Source organism: Coccomyxa subellipsoidea (genome assembly GCF_000258705.1).
Source record: "Coccomyxa subellipsoidea C-169, whole genome shotgun sequence".
NCBI classification, from domain to species: domain Eukaryota; kingdom Viridiplantae; phylum Chlorophyta; class Trebouxiophyceae; family Coccomyxaceae; genus Coccomyxa; species Coccomyxa subellipsoidea.
In genome coordinates, this window is record NW_005178034.1 from 1,742,240 (window position 1) to 1,761,638 (window position 19,399).

At 50.8% G+C, this 19,399-nt stretch overlaps 2 protein-coding genes across 2 annotated transcripts; both read left to right on the forward strand.

The window, feature by feature from the left end:
• Positions 1 to 1,834: 1,834 nt before the first annotated feature.
• Positions 1,835 to 14,417, forward strand: COCSUDRAFT_64012 (hypothetical protein; the record flags this gene model as incomplete). Its single annotated transcript, XM_005647376.1, has 21 exons — positions 1,835 to 1,925; positions 2,783 to 2,986; positions 4,827 to 4,895; positions 5,033 to 5,129; positions 5,410 to 5,525; positions 5,830 to 5,976; positions 6,402 to 6,653; positions 7,121 to 7,269; positions 7,674 to 7,825; positions 8,101 to 8,192; positions 8,405 to 8,492; positions 8,741 to 8,855; positions 9,152 to 9,272; positions 9,477 to 9,556; positions 9,876 to 10,142; positions 10,552 to 10,830; positions 11,514 to 11,729; positions 12,318 to 12,478; positions 13,233 to 13,396; positions 13,736 to 13,838; positions 14,150 to 14,417. 21 exons carry the CDS (start codon positions 1,835 to 1,837, stop codon positions 14,415 to 14,417), a joined length of 3,231 nt encoding a protein of 1,076 aa, XP_005647433.1.
• Positions 14,418 to 18,088: 3,671 nt separating this feature from the next.
• Positions 18,089 to 18,852, forward strand: COCSUDRAFT_64013 (hypothetical protein; the record flags this gene model as incomplete). The annotated part of the gene is made up of 3 exons (XM_005647377.1): positions 18,089 to 18,209; positions 18,418 to 18,486; positions 18,752 to 18,852. 3 exons carry the CDS (start codon positions 18,089 to 18,091, stop codon positions 18,850 to 18,852), a joined length of 291 nt encoding a protein of 96 aa, XP_005647434.1.
• Positions 18,853 to 19,399: the final 547 nt, after the last annotated feature.

The following is a 19,399-nucleotide window of genomic DNA, read 5'->3' on the forward strand; positions in this document are numbered from 1 at the left end:
TTAAAGAGGACGATTGTGATACATGCAGCAGCTCAGAATGGTCTCGTGTATGCTTCACTCTTTGTCTCGGATGATCCGATATGAACTTACGCACCTGCATGTGCCATTCAGGATGATTGCCCACTCGGTGACATTGTGCCAGTGCAGTTCGCGGACACCTCCTGGGTAAAGGGTGATCAGAGCGGCTGAGATCCCTGGGGAACCTGGGAAATTTTCTATGCTGCTGTATTTGTAGGTGCCCCCAGGATATGCTGTTGCGTTGACTTTTGACCAGCGCTGGATCAAACTGGGTTGCCTGCTCCCTCCTTCCTGCAACGGCCTTTGCACTGTAAGAAGTACCTGAAGGCGAATTGTTAGTTCACAGCAGCAAGGCCCTGAATTGCTGCAGTCCCTGCCAATGCTGGTGCCATGCACACTTTGCTTACCTGCAAAATTGATGAGGCTGGGTACCAAAGGCCAAAAACGACGAGTAAAGCCACATTTAATTTAGTGGATTGCATATCTCCGTTCCGTAAAGATCGTCAGAGGAATCTTGGTTCATGTCCTGCAGACAACACGGGGTGCTCGCTCGAACCGGTACTAAAAAATATATAATAGGATTCGTTCATTCCAAAAAAAATCATAATCATAAATAATAGAAAGATTCAATTTCACAACATTAGATTCTTGAAGGGAGTCAGATCGCATCAGAACGTACGGCATCCCGATCTTCGCAGGGTGATCCGGGGCAGACAAATTATGTTCTGAGACATCAAATTCTGTCAACATTGAACTCTTAAGCCAAATTCTGGAGGCTATAATCTGCAATTTCGATCAAGGCCGATTGAATTCTCATCCCTGACTCAGGTGATCGGCAGGTGCTCCGATGTCAATTGAAACCTCAAATGGGGCGTTCCATGCCCATCATGAGCACATTCTTATGCTTCGTAGAAAGCTTTCGAGTGGGCTGAAAGGCCAAAGGGCATCTCCAGTATCGGTGGCTGCGCATTGGAAATCAAATGCATGGAAGCATGCAGGTCCCCAGCGATATGACATCTGCGTGTACACACATGTGGCATGCCTCATGTTGGCTTTGATCAAGAGTTTAGCAGCATGTGTCGCGGTTTGCCGCGGTGGCGGTGTGAAGTTGCCCACAGAGCTCGCTTAGGACATGTATGCCGGGGCGGTACATAGGACCCATTTCTCACGTGCTACCGGTGGGTAGTACCTGAGGTTGTGGCGCGGTGTGGTGTGGTGTGGTGGATGAATATAGTCAATGTTATGATCTCAGAGGGCCTGAACAGCTCAGGGCATTTGCACTAGGAGCCTGGAGTCAGGCAAACCCCAGGCTTCTTGTGCAATGCATGCGTAATGAGGCAGTGTTGGCATGGCCTCCAATGATGAAATATGCAATGATAAATCATTGGCAGAATTTCCAAAAAGGAAAGCGCAAGGCAGTATTGGGCATGATGAGCCCTAACACGGTGGGCAGCATCTCAAAGTTAGTTTGGGAGCTGAGAGACCTTTCATGGCCTATTGGGGCCAGTTTCACGCCGTTCCTTGCCAAGCCAAAACTGGACCACCGTTTCGAGACGCATGCGTCATGCGCTGTCGAATCCGAAGCGAGGATGCTTGGGATGCTCTTTGCGTCCTCGCAGCTTTCTCTACACAGTCCCACTACAGTTAGGTCTTCTTTGCATCGTGCTGATGAGCAACTCTGCCGGCCCATCGCAGCTCCACGGGCCTGAGTAAGGTATTCCTACGAGGACACGTAAGCCGGCCGTCTTTGGCTCGACAAGCAAAGCTTTTACGTGAAGAAGGGGGAAAAGTTTGGAGGTCAAGCCAGGCATTCCCGATGATTGAGCAGCTAGCCAGGTACCCTGAAACCAACCACTTCGTCGCCTCCAAGAGTGTGGTTGGCCCTTGGATAGCAACTGGCGTCACCGGTGAGTGTCACCGACTCTCGCCTTCTTGGCAGAAGAACAAAGAGCACATGTGTAATTTGCCAAGAATTTTCTTCACCATGCGCACATGTCTCTGTTGCCAGAAGAGCCCTCTGCCTGGTGCGCGGCAGAAGGACGAAGTGAGTCAAGCTTTTGATATGTTCTTGCTCGAAAAAATACCTGATGTCATCACCTATGGACTGTTCCTCCAATCGCAGGGGTGGATTAGGTGCCTGGCATCCTGTGTCGGCCCTACTGATGCAAGGAGGGCCCGTGAGGCACTCAGTGTCGAATAGACGACGTTTTGGGCGTAATGGGATCTTTGCAGCCTTGATCGTTGCCATTCTTTGCTACCAATGCCCCTTCTCCTGCTGCCAGCCCCTGACAGACGCCAAAGGTACACCCCACACCCTCCTCTCAGTACTTTGCTCCTAGCTGCTGCTCACCTTCATCGAATTTTCCACAAGACTGAACCTTAAAAGACCTCCTATGCCATCAACAGACGTGCCCACACCTGTCACTTATTGTCTGCGGCAAGTTCTGCAAATTAAATGAAGTGTGCTTAATGCTGCAAACAGTGCTGTTGCCTTGCGCTAAGGACCATACATTACAGAACACAGGAAGACAGTGCCTGCGAGCAGCAAGGTCTCAAAGGTTGCTGGCCTCGGTGAAGTGCAAAAGGTGCTGCCAGCATTCAGTGAAGGCTACATTGAAAATATTTTGGAGGGAATGCAGACACATGAGAAGTTTGTGATATATAGATGGGCAGTGACAGACTGCCTACAATACCAATGAGCCTCAGGTGGGAGCAGAAGGTCTCTATTGTGAAATACTATCTAATAACAATTGTCCTCTGGCAGGGTACAGCGCGGATCAGAATGGGCTGCTCTTTATCAAGAGGGCGGTGCCCAATTTTGGGCAGTTTCAGCTGCGCGTGCCCTGCTTTGGCTGGAGCACAGATCCTGAGGAGCCGGCAGCCATCTGCCAGTGGAATGGCGTGGGCTGCAATGCAGCCCTGCAAGTCACCAGCATCGTTTTTCCCAGCAACGCCTCTCTGCTGACAGGTGGGAAGATTCTCGCTGCCCAGACAGGGGTTGACAGTGCCTCACCAGAAATCCTGGGCTGCCCAGGCAGCACTTTTCAATGACTCTGGACAATCCCAGGGATTTCTGATTTACCTCAGGAAAGTCGGCAGTCAATGTGGCAGAAATTCTGGGCGGACCATAACCTCACCCAGAAGCATGAGCCAATCCCAGGGGATACCTGTGATTTGATATGATGAAATCCTGCACCCAGACCTGGTCTTGTTCTTGCCGCATACTTTTCCAGTGCATAGAAATCTAGGATTTGTGCACGTCACATATGCATGACTGCCACAAAAAGAGACCATAGTAGAGCCAGCTGCAGCGGTCTTGGCAGGTTCTCGTTTTCTTTGTCGATTGCTGTGTGATCCTGTCGGCTTCAGAGGCAAAGTCAAAGCACTACATTGTTTTTTGGTGCATGCTTCACCATGCATCCGGATGGCGCTGCTCTTGGCACTGCATGTTGTTTGGTGCATGCTTTGCCCTGCATCCAGAAAGTCCTGGCATGCAGTGACATATTCTTATCTGATGGGCGATGGAATTTTCTGTGCAGGCAACATTGCGGATGTCCTGTATGGGGCATCGCTGGTTCCGAACCTGCAGCAGCTATTCCTTGCCAATCAGTCATTTTCTGGGTCCCTGCCGGCCTCGAACATGGCCATGGCTGCACTGGAAGAGATGGACCTGTCCAACAATCACATTGAGGCAAGACAACGCTTCCTTTCACTTGCCGTTGACTTGCCTTTGGAGCGCCTGCTCTCCTACAGAAGAAGGGCTGCCGAACAAAACAAAGTCAGCTTCCATGCCAGCTTTGCAACCAGATTCTGTCTGCCGCAAAGTTGTTTTTGAGGGTGCCTGCTCTTCTGCAGACGAGCTTTTTATCAGAAGAAAAGAATTTTGATGCCTCCTTGGCACCTTACTTTTTATGCTGCAAAATTGTTTCAAAAAGTGCCTGCTCTCGTGCATGCCTGCTCTTGTGCGCATGAGGGCGTCTATCAGCAGTACAAGCCATGGTGCTGAAAAAATTTGGGGCTGCAGGGTTCAGTGCCGGCATATTGGGGCAGCTCTGAGGCGTTTCCCAAGCTGCGCATCCTGAACCTGGCATTCAATCCTCGGCTGGAGGGAACGCTGCCTGCAGACTGGGGCAGCGATGGCACCAGCATGCAGCTCCTACGCAGGCAAGAACTTCTACAAACATTGTTAATTTTTCCTTCCCAAGCAGTTTTTCAATTTCCTTGGCGTAAGCTGCAAAACTGTATATGGCCCTGAGTGTCTCAGCTTTAGCCCCTGGCAGGGGATGTAAGGCATTCATGGCATGCCTTTATATCTTTCAAATTGGATGCTTCTTGCAGAGGTGCCTCATGCGCTAAAGTGTTGAGAGGTGCAGGTTGGAGATCAACAATTGCTATCTCATGGGAAGCCTGCCTGGTCAGTGGGCAAAGAGCCTGCCCGCCCTGCAGAACATAAATGTCTCCAGTAATACGCTCACAGGTGACTACTTCCCTACTGCATGCAAAATATTTCATTTTGAAAAGAAGCGTCAACAGAACAGGCCCTCCCTTGATCTAGACAACAGCTCTAGCAGATCACTAATGCAGGGACTATCCTGCCGCAGAACTGTTGGTTTTGTTGAAGGTTTCTCGCCCGAAAACTTCTGCAATGACTTTGAAGCCGTCTGTGCGGTTTTTGAGCTGCGTGAAGAACTTGTCCTGCGCTGCACACACCGCTGACTCATTCAGTGCATGCCCAGCAGCAAGCCGTGGCCAGATTGCAGAGGGTGTGGCAAAGCATCGAGCATCGTTGATCACATTTGCGATTGCAGGGAATCTGCCGCCTGAGTGGAGCAGCCTGAACATGACTGTCATCAACCTTGATCAAAATCAGCTGGGGGGTACGAGATCCCCACAAAGAACAAAGCCTGAGAGCATGCACACATGCAACTCAAGCCGAGCTGTGTTGGCATCTGAAAGTCACCCCTAAACCGGCCAGCAACAGCAAACCTGATGATCTCTGGTTGAACATCTGCAGGCACCATTCCTGCGGCGTGGGGCTCGAGTTCCTCGTTCAACTTCTTGAGAGGTCTGCACCTGTACAGCAACTCCCTCTCTGGCAACCTGCCAGCCGCGTGTGTTCCCTCCTCTCCTCTGCTTTATTTCACGTGTAACCCATTTCAAGGCTTCCTGATCAGCAGCAGCCCTAACCCTCCCACTCTCATATCTCCATGCAGCTCTCCCTTGTATTGTCACGTTGAAGCTTCTCTCTGCCGCGTGTAAAAGTCATGGGTGCCGATTGCTAGCCAGAGTGGGAAAAAATGTACACTGCTGGGGGGGAGTCTTTTGTAAGTTTGTCTGGGAGTCCACAGCTGCAAAAATAGAGGATGACCCAGAATATATGGTGCATGACAGATGGAATACACCGTACACGATGCCCTCTCTGGAGGTCATGGACGTTGCAAATAATAATCTAAGCGGCACCCTGCCCACTGGCTGGGGCGGGCCCCAATCCGTGCTCATCACACAAGGTGCGAGGCTTACTAAGGCTTGATCTGACATGCATGGGCGCTCCCGTCTATTATGACCGGATTGGGCACCTGTCGCGCATTGAATTTACACAGATCCTTTCATGTCACAGTCCCCAATCTGCAAATTCAGGTGGTAGCAGAAAACTGAGGCTTGTGGCTGGTTAGGTGCTCAGTGGCTTCACTGTTCGAGCATGCTTGCAGCTGCCCCATTACTTCACAACAACATTTACGATGGCTGGAAAGACTCAGAAAAAACACCACCGTTCAAGTTTAATGACACATTTCATTGTATCATTCGGCGCAGGCAACCGCTTCTGCGGCCCGATGCCCCCCTACGAGGTGCTCAGCTGCGGGCTGCTGCAGGACAGCTGCATCCGAGGCCAGGGTGTATCTCCAACCTGCCCTGCGCCGGCACCGGTGATCCAACATGCAGCAAACACTTCTGCGCCCAGTAAGTGTCTCATCCTGACTCTTGGGTTACTCCTGCTACAAGCATGGAAGAAACTAGGGAGTTCAAAGCTTTTGGAATGGTCTGACAAGGCGTGCTTGCCCAGAATTCCTCAGAGACGACTGCAAGGACGGTGATGCCAGAAATGCAAACTTGAGGCTACGGCACCCACACTTCAAGCTTGAATTTTGCAAAACTTGTTGCATCTGTCTCGATGGCTTTTTGGACAAGCATGCCCTGTTATAGATTTTTTTCTGTCCTAATCTTTATTTGCAGGAACTCACCAACTAAGAACCCATGCATCAAAAGCCATAGAATTTAAGAAAGAGCTCTCAATCTGTCAATTCTCACTGTGTTTGGACTCATCCCGTGTTGAGTTAATTCAGCTGCAGGCTCCCGATCACTAACATACAAACTTTGCCACACAGGCGCCAGTGACATGGCGCTGATGCTGAAGCTCAAGGCGGCCTTCTCAAACTTCGACGAGGCGGTGAGGTCAGGAGATGGGATGTGGGATCCTGGCCTGCCCATGTGCGCCAGCTGGCGGGGGGTGACATGCTGGCCAGACGTCTACGTTCGCAGTATCACCCTCAGTATTCCTGCGCTCACCCCGCCCCTGCCAGTTCCGGCTGCTGACAATACCTCGAGCGCGCATGGCTCTGTGAACCACCAGCTAGCCGGTAAGACTTTCATGAAAGACCCTTTAAAATTTCAATGCCCCTGTTTGTACACTGGCATACCTCACAGAGTCCACTGTCTCTATTTCTTCATCTGGATCAGCATCTTCTGTTGCTCTGATGGGTCCATCAGCTGCTGTCTTATCTTTTCTGACCCACTTTGCTATTCCTTGTTTCATGTTGGTCAACACCTGCTTCGTTCCTGCTAGGTTCCTCTGCTGCAGGGCATCCGAGGAAAATCGCAGAGATAGGTATAGGATAGTTGCTGCTTGTCTTCAATCACAGGGCGCCGCATGTAGCAAAGCATAGAGTTTTGATATCCGCATTCTGCTGCCATTACTTTGACCATCAGGGAAATGTCCGGGTATCTTGCTTGGAGGTGTTAATCTTATTTTATATATATATTTTTAAGGGTTTTTTTATCTTTTTATTTTTATGTTAAACCCTATATTTAGAATCTTTGGCTGCAGGAAACATTGGAGTTGTGCTGTTGGCTGCCTCAGACCTCCCGAGACTGACAAAGCTGGACTTTACAAACCAGTTCCTGACAGGGTATCTCCCCGCCAACATGAGCTTCCCCTGGCTGGAGGAACTCACCCTGATCAACAATGACATCCATGTGAGTCACAATCTCCTTTCATCATGATGTGATCACAGACACTGCCCCGTTCTCACTCAATACAGCCTTAAACTCATTGCAAGCGCTTCAGCATTTGCATTGGGAGGAGCAGGAAACGCTGTTCTCTTTTGCTCACCTTACTGCCATCACGCACTTATTGCTACCAAACTATTATTATTATTATTATCACACGCTTTTCCTGCCAAGAGGCAAGGTGCGTCCTGCAGACAAACTGCAGTTGAAGGCTGCCATAATCCGACACCTTGTGAAACTATACCTTTGGATATATATCATCATGGGCTCGTACTTGCCTGTCCTGTGATTGCCAAAGAATATGCCTAATGTGCAAGTGCTCATCGGCTCATCAAGATGAAGTTAATTAAAGGTAAATGATGTGATTGCAGGGGTCTCTACCGGAATCGTGGGGGAATGAGGGGGCGTTCCCTGCGCTGCGGCTGCTGGCGCTGGACCTGAATTGGCGCCTGGGGGGACCCCTGCCTGAAAACTGGGGGAACTCCAGCGGCAGCATGCGCAAGCTGGAGGTGCTGACTCTGGGGTGAGTCACCCTGGCTTTCATCATATTGGTACTATAATGCCTGCCAGAGGCAAGAGCTGGCGATGACACTGTCCTCAAAATCACTGGTCCTGACACCACGCTGATGTAACAAGGTGAATGGCACACGCCAAGTGGCATTGCAAGGGGCTCAGTTTGCTGGGTGTCTGTATGCTCTTTTTAGGCAAAGAGGTCCAAGCCAAGCCAGAAACCAGTTCAGAGTGGACGTATGGTGCAGTGGGTTCTCTATAGGAATGATGTTGCTGTGTGTCATGCAGAAAGTGCAACTTCACAGGAATGTTGCCGGTGACCTGGAAGGACAATCTGCCCATCCTGAGCATTGTGGACCTGAGTTACAGCCAACTCGCAGGTGGGCCCCATCTGTCTCTTGGTCTGCATAGCTCTCCTCTGACGAATGAGTCATTGACTTTTCTGGTCACCTGAACCTTGCATGAAACCGCTCGTCGATGATCCGGCAAGCAGCACATGTGAAACATGCTTTAAACTCTAGGCATTGATTTTGCCTCAGCAAAACCTTGGGCTGTCCGTGTGGGGTGATCGGAATTCCCTCATGCGCTGCAGGCGGGCTGCCGGGGGAGTGGCTGTGGATGGAAGCGCTGGGCTCACTCATCCTTGTGGGCAACAACCTGAATGGCACGCTGCCAGAACAGTGCGTTCCTTTTCCATTGGTCAGCCCTGCATGCTCTCGACCTAAGAAGAGGGGCATGCTCTGCCTTGCTAAGCTCCCTGAGCCCGAATATATACTTAGGTTTGAAAGGACTCCTGTTTTGCAGTTGGACTCAGATGTTGCAGCGACCTGTCACCCAGTAAGCGCCCAGCATGCACTGCTTTGCTGGGACGTCCATATCACACTTATGCAGTAAACTGAGAAATGAAGGATCTGTTCTGTATACGCAGGCAGCCGCCACAGGGCGGGGAGAGGGCGTGGCCCTTCCTGCAGGAGCTGCACGCCGACCACAACTTCCTGCAGGGCTCGCTGCCTGCCTCCTGGGGCGCCAACAGCTCCATGCAGGTATGGTGAAATTATCATTTTGCCTTCCACAACACCTCACACATCAGTTGTTCAGATGGCTGTATGGCAACATCACAAGTCAAAGGATAAGCACACAGCAGTGCAAGGGACAATGGCAGTAGCCTCGAGGCAAACCGGAAAGCCTAAGTAGGGCAGGGCACTGGCTTGTAACTTTTATTATCTACGCCTCAGTTGGCGAGGAACATCACTCGTCAGCCTTGATGTGATGAAGATTAAGACCAATGTGAGCTACGCCCACAAAGAACACTTGCTAACAAATTCACAGCACTGCACAGGGGCTGCGCAACATGTCGCTGACATACAACAACCTCTCTGGCAGCATCCCCGCCGCATGGGCCGCTGACGCAAATGGAAAACCTCATTTTGCCAACCTCCAAGCGCTCGTGCTGCAACCTGGTGCGCCGCCGCGCTGTCTGCAGTGGAAAACCATCGCACAACTTGCTTTATCTTTGGAAGGGTGCTTGCGCTGTGCACGCTGCGCGCCTTTTGAGTACCAAGGACAGAGGCGTAAAACACCAGTTCAAGCAGCATGCACCTAGTATGAAGTTGTGGTATCTCAAAGAAAGGTTTGTACCTGAATTGGTGTTTGTGTCCGAGCAGGCAACCCTGGGCTGTGCGGACCCATACCGTCTGGTGTCCCTGTACAAATGGGCCATGATGGCGGCTATGACATCACCCAGGTGACTCATCCCCCATTCTGGCTCTGTCACGGACATAACCTTTTTTTGGTTTTCCAGCCTAGATTTGTTCCATCCTAGTATTTTTCAGACCCATACTGGATCGCCCAACATTCCAGAACATTGCTATTATTGTTGTTGTTACATGCTGTTCCCGTCTGCAGACAAGCTGTAGGGAAAAATTGCCACATATCCTACTCCTTGTCGGACTCGCCAGATCCAAGTGAGACCCAACCCACCGTGTGCACGGTGCTCAGCATTTATATTGCCAGCTGGGGCCAAGTAGGAAACTTTCGACCTTTAAAAGCGGTTCTGTGTACAGGTGGACAATTACGGGCCAGCCTCTTGCCCGGGAGACAACGCCACATCCGCCCATGCGCCCGCGCCAGCTGTCGCCACCTCAGCAGCTTCCGGTGGCTCCTCCATTGGCACCGGAGTCATCGTGGGAATCGTGGTTGGCGTCTGCGCTGGAATTGCAGTGACCGCTGCGGCCCTGGCGTGGTTTCTCATTGACCGGCGCCGGCGGCTGCGCAAGACCTCCAGCACACCGCTCGTAAGCTCGCACAAGGACTATTCCCTGGGTGCCAAGGTGAGTGATCTACACATTACAATGCTGCCTGAGATCTGGCCAGGTGTCATTTAGCCCCTGAGGCTTCAAATTGGGCGTCTCAGAGGATATGTGTCCAGTAGTCAGGCAGGAGATGTCTACTGATGAATTGTGCAGAAGTCAGAGTCACTTTTGCTTTCAAAGCTCTACATGAAAGCCTTCCTTACGGTACTTGTGGCCACAATCAAAGCAAGAGGTGTCTAGTGAGACAGTGCTATGCATAAAAGCTGTAGGACGTTTCAGGCCGTCCCCCCACCATTTGGCATGGTGCTGGAAGCTCATTTTTATATTTTTATGTATTTTATGTAGGGTGTACCTGAATTTACCCTTAAAACCCCTAAATAAAAATAAACCCTAAACCCTAAAAAATAACTATTGAAATGGTTTGCAGGCAGCTGCGATGATGGCTGTGCATGAGCCAGCGCTGCACGACTCAGACTCCATGTTACCTCCTCCGGACGACCCACGGCACAGCTACGTCCCTTTCATGAAAGCCCCTTCCAGCATAGCCTCAGTCCCCCTGACCGGCTCAGGGGGAAGTGAATCGAGCGGGCGACTCAGCAGCGCCCAGGGCGTGTCAACACCTGGCACGAGGTCGTCTGGTGGCAATCTGGCCATGCAGTCCCTGGTCGGGCTGAAGGACTGGGAGCTCGATCTGGACGCGCTCAAGGTACGCATGCAGCCATTACTGATCAGGCTTGCTGAGTGTGGAAGGATACTTTGAAGACTCGCATGCAGCGTATATTAATGAGGATTGCTGGGTGTGGAAGGATACTTTGAAGACTCGCATGCAGCGTATATTAATGAGGATTGCTGGGTGTGGAAGGATACTTTGAAGACTCGCATGCAGCCATTATTGATCAGGGTTGCTGAGTGTGGAAGGATACATTGAAAACCACAATCAGGGTCCCTTCCGCTCCCGCTTAGATGCAACCTTACTGCCACCAGAGTCTGTTCTGATTTTGCCGTCCTCTGAACTCATCGTGACTTGCGCACATCTAGAGCCTTTGGTCGCGCTTCTGCTCTGGACCATGGTGATGTGGGGGTGTTTGCTCAGTTGATCCACCAGTCAATTAGTCTTGCATGCTGACTGGAACCCCAGAGACATTAGCAGACTCACAAAGTTTTGTCAGGTCTTTACATGGAGTCACTTGTGCGTGTTAAGTGCTTCATGTGACCGCAGAGGCTCTGACCTGACAATGGAAACAATGCAATTGAGAAGCATCGTTACATACAGCACTGGTGCATTCAGAATCCCAGCACATTATTGTATCCATTCTCAACGAGTTTTGTTACTGACCTATTAGTAATTAAGAGACGTTTACTGATCCATCAGTAATGATTTGGTGCCAGGTGGAGCTAGACGAGGAGGGCAGGGAGGTGGAGCTTGGGAGGGGGGCCTTTGGGGTGGTGGTGAAGGGGACGTACAGAATGGCGCCGGTGGCAATCAAGAGACTCAAGGACCAGTCGTTGGGGCAGCAACAAGCCTTCCTCAACGAGATGAGCATCCTGCGCGCATGCCGGGGCAGCCGCTACATCATTCCTCTTGTGGGCGCCAGCCTGCTGCCGGTAAATTGTCCTCGTGCTGATCCATGGGATCTAGCAGATTGGACAGTGTCTCGCTGTCCTGCTGTTGCTGACGCACCAAAATGGCCGGAAGTTCTTGTTGCTGTATATAGCTGTGTTGCCCAAATGCAGTTTCATTTCGAGCAAGTTGCCAGGCAGCTAGCATGCTCACGGCCAGGCCGGTCCAATTCTCGCCCACAGGCTGCAACCCTGTACTTTGAAAAGTTTGGAAAATAAAGGGCATCAAATTGGATGCTGAGCAGTGCTGAAAGTCTTGTCAGGGCTGTGGATCCTTGAACAGGGCACTCTATATATTATTATTTTTATTATTGCATGCTTTTCCTGCCAAAAGGCAAGGTACGTTCTGCAGACAAGCTGCAGTTTAAAGGCTGCTACAATCCTACCCCTTGTTGGACTCGCCAGATCCAAGCAAGACCCGATCAACCGTGGGCACGGTGCTCAGTATTTATACCGCCCCCCTGGGGCCTCTATATATTACCCCCAGATATATAGTACAATACAGATATCCCTACAATGGATTGGGCGAGGGTGAGTAAAGGGTGAAAGCAAAAGGATGTTGACCCTGCGCAGGGCAACACGATCCTGGCGATGGACTTCATGGAGAATGGGAATCTGTGGGAGGCGCTGCCCAGAATTGGGCGCAGCGGGCAGCCCATTTTCCAGTGGTACAACCGCGGCAAACGGGTTGCACATGAGATCGCCCTTGGACTGCATTTCCTGCACGAGCTCAAGTAAGTTTTCTGCACCCTTCTCACCAGGCCGCGGTGAACAACGCGCCAAACACAACATTTCATGAAGATGGCTGCTGGTTTTCCTCTGGTCTCCATGCACTAAGTTCTAGGGGGCAAGTCTCTTATTACACACCGTAGACATTTGGTAAGAATGTTGCATTGCTCAATCCTATGTTCAGTACCTAAGCACGCCCTGGAAGTCTGCACATTATCAGGCGCTGGCTCTTGTCACACAACAATCTAAAGGGCAATCTGGGTGGATGTTCGGTTCTATTATGCAAGCATGTGACGAGACAAGACCTGTGCAGCTCATGTCTTTTGCATGTACGCGAGTGGATTAGACAGAGGCAGACCCGAGGATTCCGGAAGGTTCAAAGTGAATCTGAGCCATGGCAGAGCACAGTACACACTGCTCAGAGAAATTTGAGAGTTGGGGGCTCCTAAGTTCGCCGACTGTAACCCAAAAGGTTCGACAGGGCCTCGATTAGGAGTTGTGGGTTGCCCAGTCGGCAGTCCCCAACGTCCCTGGGCGATCTTAGAGATGCATAAAATCCAGACCTGCTTAGCGATCTTGGCAGTCGATGACGGAAAGGTTCTAGGCGGATCAGAGCCCCGTCCCATGGGTGTATTTTAAAATATCCCAGTCCCAAGGGTGACCCCTCAGCGTGTGAAATTTCGCAGCGCAAATAATCTGCTGAAAAAAAAACACTTGTGCAAGAGACCAGGTCAAGCATGGGTGTGTGCTTGTCTGCAGGGTGGTTCACCTGGATTTGAAGAGCAGCAACGTGCTGCTGGCGGCTGACGGCACGGCCAAGATCAGCGATGTAGGTCTGTCAGCGCAGATGGACCATTCCCACATTTCATCCATGCCAGTGGCGGGCACATGGGCGTGGCTCGCGCCTGAGGTCATCCTTGGAGGTAGGAGTTTTTATAATTTTACATCTCTAAATTTTTAAATCTGCTGAAGAGAACTCCAATGAACAGCATCCTAGGCAGCCTTGGGCGTTCCGAGCATTGCCTCTGTTGGCCGCAGAGAACAACATATAAGAAGCACAATGCACGGATCAATTCTGTATTGTGTGTACCCTTGATGCAGCACTGCCATGACTGGCACTATTGTCAAGGATGTCACCTTTTGAGTTCGACAGTGGAAATTAAAATGGGCGGATAAGCATTATCGTTTTTCGCGAGGGCACCAATCGTTGTGCATGGTGGAGCACCACTGTATATGAAAGATGAGGGTCGATGGGCTCGCAGGCAAGGTGACAAACAAGGCGGACATGTTCAGCTTTGGAGTTGTGCTGTGGGAGATCATCACTCTGGAGCGGCCCGTGTGGCAGGGCAACCTCAGAGAAATCAGGTGGGTTTGTTGTCACGGGGGTGTCACCCATGCATGCATCTCTTTTGGACTCCAGGCCCAGAAGATGTGCGAATGCTGCATGTCAGCCATCATGACCAACATGGGCATGAAGTGAGAGCAGCATGCAGAAGACTTTCCATCTGAGTTTGCCATTTGAGGGGTTATGTATTGATATCATGCAAAAAGTCAAGAAATCCAATCGGCCCTGAGAGCCAGACCATCAATCACGTGCATCAGCCCATATTCCCGCTCCATATATTTTGAAATTGAATTGGAAATCTAAAATTGGGTTTGTTTTTGATTCTTTGCAGGGTGCCAGAAGAGGCGCCGCAGGAGATAGCGCACCTTGTGTTCCGGTGCACGGGGCAGCCGGAGGAGCGGCCGAGCGCGGCCAACTGCGCTGATGTCATCAAGGGGCACTTACTAGTGGACGCCAGGTCATCGGGTGACAGCTCCCAGCCGAGGCGGACAGGCAGCAGTGCCAGCCACCCTGCCAGTGGCAGCAGTGCTCCTGGTCCCCCCAGTGGGAGCAGTGCTCAGGGACCCCCCAATGGGAGCACCGCTCCTGGCTCGCCCTGATCAATGGGAGTAGGTTAAAAGCAGGACTGTTGAGGCAAGGGCTAATGGCAGAAATGTGTGGTTTCCTTGCTGCTGGCTTGCCTGATCAGTGGATATTTTGGTTTAAAAGCAGGACTGTTGAGGCCCGGAAGACTCACTTCAGCAGCACTCGTGTTGTAGAGGTTTGATGTGTGGTTTCCTTGTTGCTGGCTTGCCCTGATCGATGGGAAGTTGGTGAAAGAGCAGGACTTTAAAGGCCAGGTGTGTTTCAGCAGCATTCGCTTGTGTAGAGGTTTACTACTACACTCATTTCCAGCCCTCAGGGTAGGGTGCGTTGCAGTAATCTCTCAATTCATTTCTTGCCAAGCTTCCCTGTAGAGGTCTGATGTGTGCTTTCTCTGCTGCTGTCTCGCCCTGATCAAGGTACAAAGAGGAATGGCCATCCATGAAAGGACCTCCAGGAATGCTCCAGGGAAGGAGCAAAACAGCTGAGCATTCAGAGGTTAATCTCGGGGTTGCCCTGAGGGCATTCGAGTGCGACCAGAGACCCTTCAGAGCATCTCTAGGGAACAGAAAAGATTTACTGGTCAGGCAATTTGGGAGTTGCTTAGGTGGTTTGTGATGAGCGGCCACCCTTCTGCAGAAGTCCCTGAGAAGGCAGTAGTGGGTCTCATGTCAGAGGTTTGGCTGTTGTGCAAGTTGAACAAATGTCTTTCTTTACTTTGGGTGCATCCGGGCTGCCGCTGCTGCCGGGCATGCTTGATGCTGCAGCACTCCCGAATGTTGACATTGGCTGAATGAGAGGTCAACAGCAGCAAGCCTGTGTTCTCTTTGTTGGAGTCGCTTTGCATTTTTTTTGAGAGCAGCAGAGCTTTTTAGTGGGCAGAGCATCACCAGCTTGCTAGCATGCGAGGGAAGAATAATGGTGTTCGGATACGGGGGAAGTGGGAATGTGCTGTGCCATGCAACAAAAAGGGCGCAGCTCCAAAGTAAGAGTGGAGCGTTGCAGCACTTGTACAGATGTTTGTTTTCAGGCGATCAGGAAGAATGGTACAAAATGTAGGGTGGGAGGCAATATCTTGGAAATTGCCAATAGGTTGGGCTGATCAGAGGGTAATGGAATGAAGAGTGTGTGCATGCATGGTGACTTCTGCATGACTATGACTATGACTATGACTATAACTATGACTTTGCATGTTGTCCCTGTTGCCTGTACATACTTGAATGCAGTACGGCATGGCATTAAGTGTTTCGAGCACTGTACATGGTCTGGAAAATTCTAGTCACTGTCATATTTGGCTTCAACAAGAATTGTACAAAAGGAGTCAATTCAGAGCAGGTTAGTCAGGTGTGGGATGTACCGGATACCTTGGACCAAATGCAGCTATCCGCACGTGTATGCTAGCTAAGTCGGAAGTCGAGGAAAGACGCACGCCGAAAGGCCAACCACGTAGACGGACCTGCTACTGTCGATCTGGAACAGGGTCGCCGATCTCCACCGAGTTCGGAGTTCGAGTTCGGTCGAGACTCAAACAAGTGTCGGCACCAGCCTCGGAGGAGGGGAAGAGAAAGTGAATTGACTTACTACGTAACCTGAGAATGACTGTTCTGGTTCTTTGCGAGTGCAGGACTCGAACAGCCAGAATATGGGCAGTCGTGAATGAGGATCAGCGAGGAAGCCGAGGAGTGAACCTGGGCTTGAACCTTTAGGTTTCCTCCAAACGGTAGATTGCTGGCTGGTGTCGTCCAGTTCTCCCGTTCAACGTAGGAGATTATTTTCTTGTGTTTCTGCATCTATTGTGCAAACGTGCCTGCTGGTCGCAGGGGAAACCATATCGGACTGTAGACAGCCAAGGCTGCCAAGCTTCAAGCAAGGCGACCCTTGAGATCAGGCATGCTGTTATTTTTTCGAAAGAGACGTGGGATGTTGGTGCATCCGCTGGTCCCAGCACTAGCGGCCTTCTTGAGCTGGAGGCTTTCGTATTGCGTTGGACAGCCACTGACCAATGTCGTAGGTGAGCCTTCATGCTCCCAGCAGAATATTCTCTTGGATAGTGTTCTGCCTGATTCAACTTAAATCCAAGCAGATGCTAGATGCTTGCCGCCGTCAGCATGCATGCACTGATGTTGCTGGCACCAGCATGTGTGCAGGATACAGCCCAGACCAACAGGGGCTTTTGTACCTTCGAAATGCCATCCCAAACTTTGCCTGGTACCAGCAGACACTGCCATGTGAGGGCTGGAGTAGTCAGCCGGTGAATGCTGACAGCATCTGCAGCTGGGATGGCGTGGGCTGCAATACAGCCCTGCAAGTCATCAGCATCAAATTTCCCAACAATGCATCCCTGCTTGAAGGTGACACAGCTTTGTAACACACGTCTTGCAAGTCTGGTTTACAACAATCTTTTTGCCTTGTGTTTTGGCTAGCGGGGGACGGTATAAATACTGAGCACCGAGCCCACTTTTGGTCGGGTTTTGCATGGATCTGGCCAGTCCAACAAGGGTCAGAACGTGTGGTGCCCTTCACCTGCAGCTTGTCTGCAGGCGCACCTTGCCTCTTGGCAGGATAAGCTTGTCATGATTACTAATTATCTGAATCAGGGAATTCGGCTAGAGGGCTGATGAAGATACTGGTGTGTGCAGGCAACATTGGGGACGTCTTGTATGGGGCATCTTTGATCCCAAATCTGAAGGTTTTGTCTCTGGCGAATCAGAGCTTCAATGGCATGCTGCCGGCAAACCTGTTTGCCATGCCTGTCTTGGAAGAAATGGATCTGTCCAACAACCACATCAAGGCACGCCCTCGGCCTTTGCAAGACCTCCACTTCATTGCTTGTCGCTGTGAAGTTTCCTGGAAGGGATGAATATTGATGTCTTCTCAAAGATGTGCGCCTGCTAGCCCGGGACCATCTCTCTCAATGCCTCCATTTTCCAATTCCTCTCTTGCCCTTTGTATCTCTCGAATGTGACGGGTTGAGTGACTGACTGGCTTCTTAACAATCCGAAACTCCAGGAGTGTGAACGGACAGGCAGTTCTTCAAGGCTAGGCAACCGCCAACCCGTGATTTTCTAGGAACTTTGGCTGAAAGCCATTGTGGCTTTATTGAAGAGTATTGTAATTGAACTCTCTGACGCCACAAAAGTGGCAGAATCAGGATTTTGAAGAAAATTTGGGCCCAAATTTGTTTGGGGGGACATTTCAGCTCAAAATGGGCATAATGTGGCTTGTGCGCGGTTCTGAGTTATTGTTTGAAAACCAATCTTTCACTTCCAAGTGGACAGCCAATAGCCTCTCAAAGGCCATAAATCTGCGCTCATTGATGGTTAAAAAGCCAAAGAAAGCGCCTGTCAGGGGTCGGTATAAATGACCGTGCCCATGGTTCATTGGGTCTTGCTTGGTTCTGGCGAGTCCAAGAGGGGGTAGGATTGTGGCAGCCTTCATCTGCAGCTTGTCTGCAGGACGTATCTAGCCTTCAGGCAGAAAGCATGCAATGATAATAATAAACACTGACATCAACATCTTGACTGGTGTACGCACACAGGCGCTTGACTATTGTTTAGTGCTGCAGGGGTCATTGCCTTCCAATTGGGGCAACGTGCTAACCTTTCCACAGCTGGCAAAGCTTAACGTGGCGTTCAACCCTGACCTTCAAGGGACTCTACCAGAGGATTGGGGCGAGGATGGCAGCAGCATGCAGGCGCTTAGTAATCTGGATTTGAACAGTTGCTACCTGGCGGGCAGCCTGCCTGCCCAGTGGGCTCGTGCCCTGCCCTCCCTGCAGCGCATCAATGCTTCCAGCAATGGCCTCACTGGTACAATAAATTCATTCCCTGAAACCCTTCACTATCCCAACACCCTTGGTCCCAGACATTTCAGGGGGACGTAGAAATGCAACTGTTCTCCTTAGTATCCTCCTGTGGCATGTGAGTGCAAAATGACTGACAGTGTGAAGCATGCATGCGACCTGTGATTGTAGATGTGTCATCAGGGTGGGTGACCGACAGTGTCTTTGCTATGCAGGCATTTTACCGCCAGAGTGGAGCGCTCTGAATTTGACAGCCATCAACCTTGACAGGAATGAGTTGGCAGGTGCAAGACCCTGCTGTTCCAAGAGTCACATCGTCATTTGTGCGTTCCAACGCTGCCACTGATATGCAGGGTTACGCACCTTTATGGGCCCTGCCTCGGCAAGGTCATTTTCCACATCAGAAGTAAATGGGAAGAGATGGTTCGAAGGCTGTCATAGAAACGCTGCTGCGACGCACCTGATCCTCATGGATTGGAAAGGCGTGTAATCATAATAATAATAATTATAATAAGTAAATGTGGCTCAGTAGAAGTGCTGGCGCTGCAGGCAGCATTCCAGAGGAGTGGGGATCAAATGGCACATTCAAATCCCTGGCAGCCCTGCACCTGTACAGCAACTCCCTCTCTGGCATCCTGCCAGCCTCGTGAGTCCCTTCTTTGCCCTTGTTCACCAGTGCTGCCTGCAGCGCCCTATAAGCATGCAGTAGGCTCAGATTCTATGAGCTCATCTGCAACCAACGAGGCTTTCCGTGATCAGGTTGTGTGCCCCTTCTGTGGCGCTGGAAACCAGAAACTGCTTAGCACGATTCTCACGTTACAAAGCAGGAAGAAAGACCATCAATTTATGTGCATGTCAGGTGGGAGAGACCAGGCACCATGCACGCACTGGCGACCATGGATGTTGCCAATAACAACTTGAGCGGTGCAGTGCCCAGAGGCTGGGGTTCACCCGAATCTGTCTTCATCACTGAAGGTTTGGGGTGCCGATATTCCTTCGAAGCAACCTGTGCTTGTGGTGATGTCAAGTCTGCTGGATTCCTTGCTATTATTATTGTTATTATTATAAATAATATTACATGCATTTCCTGCCAACAGGCAAGGTGCGTCCTCAAGACAAGCTGCAGTTAAAGGCTGCCACAATCCTACCACTTGTTGGACTCGCCAGATCCAAGCAAGACCCAATCAACCGTGGGCA